Source organism: Eurytemora carolleeae, unplaced genomic scaffold, assembly GCF_000591075.1.
Source record: "Eurytemora carolleeae unplaced genomic scaffold, Eaff_2.0 scaffold531, whole genome shotgun sequence".
NCBI classification, from domain to species: Eukaryota; Metazoa; Arthropoda; class Copepoda; order Calanoida; family Temoridae; genus Eurytemora; species Eurytemora carolleeae.
In genome coordinates this window covers 28,387-34,816 of record NW_019396426.1, presented here as the reverse complement: position 1 = coordinate 34,816, position 6,430 = coordinate 28,387, and the positions used below count along the sequence as shown (strand labels likewise).

The 6,430-nt window shown below is 30.5% G+C and overlaps 1 protein-coding gene across 1 annotated transcript; it reads left to right on the top strand.

Moving 5' to 3' along the window:
- The first annotated feature begins 1,016 nt into the window (after positions 1–1,016).
- LOC111703086 (uncharacterized) lies at positions 1,017–5,702 on the top strand. The gene is made up of 6 exons (XM_023474947.1): positions 1,017–1,078; positions 1,597–1,644; positions 2,415–2,512; positions 3,037–3,103; positions 4,909–4,940; positions 5,509–5,702. The coding sequence occupies exons 2-6, from the start codon at positions 1,600–1,602 to the stop codon at positions 5,588–5,590; spliced, it is 324 nt and encodes a 107-aa protein (XP_023330715.1). The 5' UTR covers positions 1,017–1,078; positions 1,597–1,599; the 3' UTR covers positions 5,591–5,702.
- The last annotated feature ends 728 nt before the right edge of the window (positions 5,703–6,430 follow it).

Below are 6,430 nucleotides of genomic sequence, written 5' to 3'. Positions count from 1 at the left end.
TGAAGTTGAAGTTACAGTTAAAGTTGAATTTGAAGTTAAAGTTACAGTTAAAGTTGAAGTTGAAGTTAAAGTAAAAGTTAAGGTTAAAGTTGAGGTTAAAGTTTAATATTTTTTATATCTATTTTTCAGGGCTTTTCAATAATCTATTTTTTTTTAGATCTGTCTGTAGCATAAATAACAAAAAAACTATTAGCTTTTAATACCGACCGGCCTTTCACCCTTTTGTTCCCGACCCTATGCATTTAAAAATCTAAAATCTTTAAAATCACTTTATAAGCCTTAAAAGTCAAAATAATGGGAAGACGGTTGTATTAGAATAAGCAACTCTGAATCTATTTAAATTCAATTTTATAGCAAATATCATAATCAATAAGATTTTCATAAATGAAAATATGTATATACAGTGATGACTAGAAAACTCTGGAATAATAAGACGACTTTCTGACTTGAGTCATGACTTTAAATAGTCATATGACCATTAGACACAGTAATTGTGCAGTGTAAACCGTACATTAAACAAAAACCTTTAACATTTTGATCTATCAATCTATTTATATTTATAAATTTTTTTTAGTAACATTTATTTCTCCAACGATCTGTATTTATAAAATATATATTTCCTTTTTTAACGATTCAATATGTACGGACTTTAAATGAACCTTCAATTAAGTTACACTATTTTATTTTTTTTTAATTAACTCTTTGAAAAAATAAGCCCGGAAATGCCCCTAAACCTTTCCGACGTAATCTTAAATGAAAATCTAACTAACTTAGGACAAGGGGAAAGGATTTTTCAGTCTGCAATTTGAAGTATAATAAGAGGGGGGGGGTATTTGAAGTATAATAAGAGGAACGGGGGGAGGGGGTATTTGTTTACAAATATTTCGAATATCCTATGGTCCGAAGTTCAAAATAAATATCTTAATTTTCTCTCCTATTAGAAATGTACTACTTGGGTCGGAGAATGTGAAAGATCGCAGTAATTTTCTTCGGAATTGTGTCAGTGTGTATCTAGGTATATATAGAGATAGTACATCTTCTCCTTCTTCAGTTCTACACTAGATATCCGTAACACAAGGTCTGGTTTTTTAATCCTTCATTTCTAGATTTTAGATGTTGTCTTTGAAAATAAGACCAAACACTTATCTTCAGCCTTTAACTTCATTCTGAAGAACATAAATCCGCAAGTGTCTTTTATGGTAAAGCCACAATTGGAAAAAATCAATTTTTAGATAGACAATTATGAATTTCTTATTCATCTTGAGCTTTTAAACTAGCTTTAACCGAATAAACTAGCTTTTTCACATGCTTGAGAGTTAAATTAAAATTGGAGGCACTACGAGGTAAAAAAATCTGTATCAGCAATTTTGCATATAGGAATTAAGTCTTTGCCACCAACTCAAGTTTTACAATCCCTATATATTTGCAACTTGATGCGTAAACCTTTGAAATCAGAATTCATAGTTTGAAATATCTTAGGTCTACTACATTGATTTGTAAAGATATTGGGATTGAGTTTTTGGCAAAGACTCAATTAACCGTTTTCTTTTGTCTATTGAAATTTGAAATACAAAATTTTTGATATTTATTTTTCAGAAAATGAAGATAAATGCAGATATTGAGACTGAGTCTAGGGTTTATCAGGTTAGAACTAAAATAAAAAATAATATCATCAGAATCAAGAAAGAATGAGAAGTAGTAAAATTAACACTGAGATATAAGACATGACTCTAAAAGTTAGTCATCAAAGGAATTGAGTCTTTGTCACAAACTATATTTGTTGTAAACCAATGCCTTAGACCTTAGATATTTCAAACTTGAAATCTGAAAAAATGAAAAAATCTAAGTTTGAAATATCAAAGGTTTACACTATCAGGTGGAAAAAATATAGACATTAGAAAATCAGAGTTTATTACAAAGAACCTTTATAAACAATTCCACTTAAAAGTGACGGAAGGCCTTTGATTTTTTCCCACCCACTCACATATATATTTTTTAGCCCTAGGAATATACATTTAAAAAATAAAAACGCTTGTTTCTACCTTAAGTTCAAAAGGAGTTATCGGCAAAATACTAAAAGATTTTTGCGTTGAAGCCGTGCACATTTTGGCTTTCAGTGCTAAGTATGTTTAGATGCACTACTCTGATGCACTCTGTTCTGAGATGATATTCCACTCTAGATCTCCTTGAACTACTTCGAAATATTCATTAATTCCTATTGGTTTTAGATTAAAGGCTTCCAGCTTAATTTTGAGAATAACTGGAAATTCACAAAGAGTCAATTACGAAATAAATTAAATAAAGAAGTTGCTAATATTTACAAAAAAATAGCCAGGAATTGGAGAGGTCGCTGAATTGCCTATCATTGGCTCGAATCTTGAATCACCGATTTCTATTTCTATTTTTATATCAAGGCTCCTGGATCTCCGTCTGTGAATCCGTCCCGTGTATCCTGGAATATAACAGTAAACCTAGATAATGAAACTATTACAGCTGTACCAGCCAGAGGAAGGTTAGTAAGCAAATGTAAAGGAATTGAGTCTGTGCCACAAACTCGGATTTTCTAAACTTTATATCTTTGCAACTTGATGGCACTGACCCCATATATTCGAAACTATTAATTCTGTTAGATCAAATAATCAAAGTTTGAAATGCAAAAGGTTGCAAATATATAGGGATTCCAAAACTTGAACTTGTGGCAAAAACTGAATGCCTTTTACCTAATTTTGAAATCTTATATGTTTTTAATTATAACTCATCTTATTAAAATTTTTAGAATTTCTAGTATGTAAAAACTCGAGGAGCTACGTGGTCACAAAGTTTTACCAGCTTAAAACGCATTATTTGCCACAAACTCTGGTTTTCACATCCTTATATCTTTGCAACCCAATGTTAAAGATGCCTTACTTGTGCGTAAAATTTAATTCAGAGGAGATTCGAGATCACAAAGCTGTACCAATTAAGTCGCTAAACTTTACCCTTCTATTTTACAGCATATTTATTATCTTTAGTTTTATTAATTTTTCTTTCTTGCAGATCTAGCGTTGTTGTGATTGAGGGGAAGAAGGAATTCATCTGGGACAAAATGGACAAATCAAGAAAAGTGAGTGACAAAATAGACAATTTATATTTAAACCTCGTATTTAGAGTGCATTACCGGGAATATTTGTAAGTTGAGAGTTGATTTTAAAGTTTCAACATTTATCATCAATATCTACGATTTATAAACAAAATTCAAAGTATTGTCTTATTTTAATACTGCCATCATTGATTTACTATTCACCCCTTCATCTACGGTAATTTAATAAGATTTTTGTTTTCACTTCAAGTCTGTAAAAGCACGAATCATTAAGATTACCGAATTTCTGATAGCATGCACTCTTAAAAGTTTTCATATATATATTTACAAGCAGTCTTTGCAACCCGATGTCGTAGACCTTTGATATTTTAAACTGTGAATTCCACTAAATCAAAAAGTCTACGTTTGAAATATAAAATGTTTACACCAACAATAATATTGGTATTCGAACATTTGAGTTTGTAAATTTATGGATAAACGAAGTACCGATATTAAAAATACGATCAAAATATTTCAATAAACGAAGTACCGATATTTAAAATACGATCAAAATATTCCAATAAACGAAGTACCGATATTAAAAATACGTTAAAAATATTTCAATAAACGAAGTACCGATATTAAAAATACGATCAAAATATTTCAATAAACGAAGTACCGATATTAAAAATACGATCAAAATATTTCAAATCATAAATAAAAAAAATATTTTCATAGGAGAAATATATCGTTTAAAGGATTGTTTTTTCAAAAATTTAAAATATCCCAATTTTTGTACTTTGGAATACTATTTTACTACACAAACATGTACCTCAGACCCAGATATTTCACATCTAAAGTATTATTGGGTACTCCACATCAAACTAAAGTAAATTGCACGAAGGCTGAGATCTTTTATGTTTCCAATCATAACTCCCATTGCTGCGGCTAGGACAGACTTGGAAGTTGCCGCTTGGTAAATTGCAAATTTGGGAAGTTAACCCTTGGAAAAATACCTTTGGGAAGTTGCCACTTGGGAAAATGTCTTTGGAAAAGTATCTAACATCATTTCCAAGAGGGTAAGCTATCCCCTTAAAAAATGAAATTTGCATAAGGAGAGTTCTCTATTGAATAGTTTATGTAAACTCTGAAACTAATGACCTAAGTTGACACCTAAGCGCGGCCAAATTATCTTAAGCATCATAAATCTAAACAAGAATACGAGGGGATAGCTAGGAGTAAAACAAGAATTCGAGGGGACAACTAGGAGTAAAACAATAATACGAGGGGACAACTAGGAGTAAAACAAGAATATGAGGGGACAGCAAGGAGTAAAACAAGAATACGAGGGGACAGCTAGACGTAAAACAAGAATATGAGGGAACAGCTAGGAGTAAAACAAGAATATGAGGGGACAGCTAGGAGTAAAACAAGAATACAAGGGGACAGCTAGGAGTAAAACAAGAAGACGAGGGGACAGCTTGGAGTAAAACATGAATACAAGGGGACAGCTAGGAGTAAAACAAGAATACGAGGGTACAGCAAGGAGTAAAACAAGAATACAAGGGGACTGCTAGGAGTAAAACAAAAATACGAGGGGACAGCTAGGAGTAAAACAAGAATACAAGGGGACAGCTAGGAGTAAAAAAAAAATACGAGGGGACAGCTAGCAGTAAACAAGAATACGAGGGGTGCAACTAGGAGTAAAACAAGAATATTTGAGGACAACTAGGAGTAAAACAAGAATACGAGAAGACAGTTAGGAGTAAAACAAGAATACGAGAGGACAACTAGGAGTAAAAAAAAGAATTTTATTTTTATGATTTTTATTAAATTTTTTTTCTATTTAGGTTTCAAGAGAGGATAACTTCGTAATTTTCAGGTTATTATGAAATTTAAAATACAGAAAAGATAATATTAATTCCAATGTTTTAGCTTGACGATTAACTATCTAAATTTAAGGAAGTTTCCTTATTTCTGAATCTTTAGAATGAATTCTTATTGTTGAAATATTTTAGAATAGTTTCATTTTTTTAAGTTCTAAATTTTTTCCAAAATATTTTTTTTGTTTCAGGAAAATTTCTTATTTTAAAATATTTTTTGATCCAAATAATTTTCCATTATTCCAACTATTTTTTTGAATTAGAAAAATTTAAATCAAAATTAATTATTGAAATAAAATAGATAAAGGAATTATGTTTTTGCATTAAAATTAAATTTGTTAATCCCTTTATCTTTGCAACCCAATATTGTAAACCTTAGATATTTCAAACTATGAATTCCGTTGGATCAAATTAGTCAAATTTTGAAATATCAAAGGTGTACCATCAGGTTGCAAAGATATACAGATTAGACCATTTTAGTTTTGTGGCAAAGACTTAATTCATTATCAGAATAATTTTCTCTAAATTCTGTAAATTTAAAGTTAAACCAATTTTCTGATTGTTTAGAGGGTTGAATTCCTCTGAGCCTGGTAAAAGAGTAATGCTTGGAGATGAGGATCTTGCAAAGCTTGTAGAACTTGGATATTAAATTCAACAAAATTATCAAAATCTTTCTTTTTAAAATTCAAACATTGAAAAATAATATCAATTTAATTGTTGATAAACCTCTTTTGAGATATAAATTGCATTGTCAAAAATCATTAAACACGTTTCAATTTTCAGAAGTATATTTACTTTTAAACTTGAAACTATAAATTTAGAATGTAAACAAAGTAAATTATACTTGCTGCCTGTATTTATTTATTATTTAAAGAATATATTTTGTATGAAATATTTATTCTAATTTTGTTACTCTTTAATCATAAGGTGAACAAAGGAGTTGAGCCCTTGCCACAAACTTAAATTTTTTAATCCCTATATCTTTACATCTCAGGGGCGTAAACCTTCGATATTTCAAAGTTCGGAACTTTTTTACATTAAATATTTACAATAACCTAAGTCTTAGGAATTCCGAAAGATAAAAATATTTTTCTTTAAACTAACCATAGAAGAATACAATTTCTACAATAACTCTTTTGGTTTTATTATTCCTGTGATAATGATATTTGTCAATCTTTCTTTTCATTCTGCAGGGGGGGCGCCCCCCTCTCAAGTGCTAGAGGAGGGCGCGCAACGGGCCGCCCCCCCCTAGTTGCGCCTCTGTTTAAAATGGTTTGAGCAAATACAACTTGAGGGATAAATGGTGGAGTCTCCCAATCTTAAAAGGTCTAGCCATGCACAATGTTTTGGTCTTTTGAAAAAATTCACATTTTTACAAGAAAAATTGCATGTGCACTTTTTGACGATGCAAAATTTGGTCATACTTTTATTAACATAAACAAACAACTGAACTAGAATGTACTGCAGTATAAAATCCTGTGTTTACAAT

Excerpts from the sequence above, each read along its gene's own strand:
- LOC111703086 (XM_023474947.1), top strand. The coding sequence starts at position 1,600 with ATGAAGATAAATGCAGATATTGAGACTGAGTCTAGGGTTTATCAG. Across the intron at positions 2,513-3,036 it reads GCTGTACCAGCCAGAGGAAG|ATCTAGCGTTGTTGTGATTG; the intron begins GTTAGTAAGCAA and ends TCTTTCTTGCAG. Across the intron at positions 3,104-4,908 it reads AAATGGACAAATCAAGAAAA|GTTTCAAGAGAGGATAACTT; the intron begins GTGAGTGACAAA and ends TTTTCTATTTAG.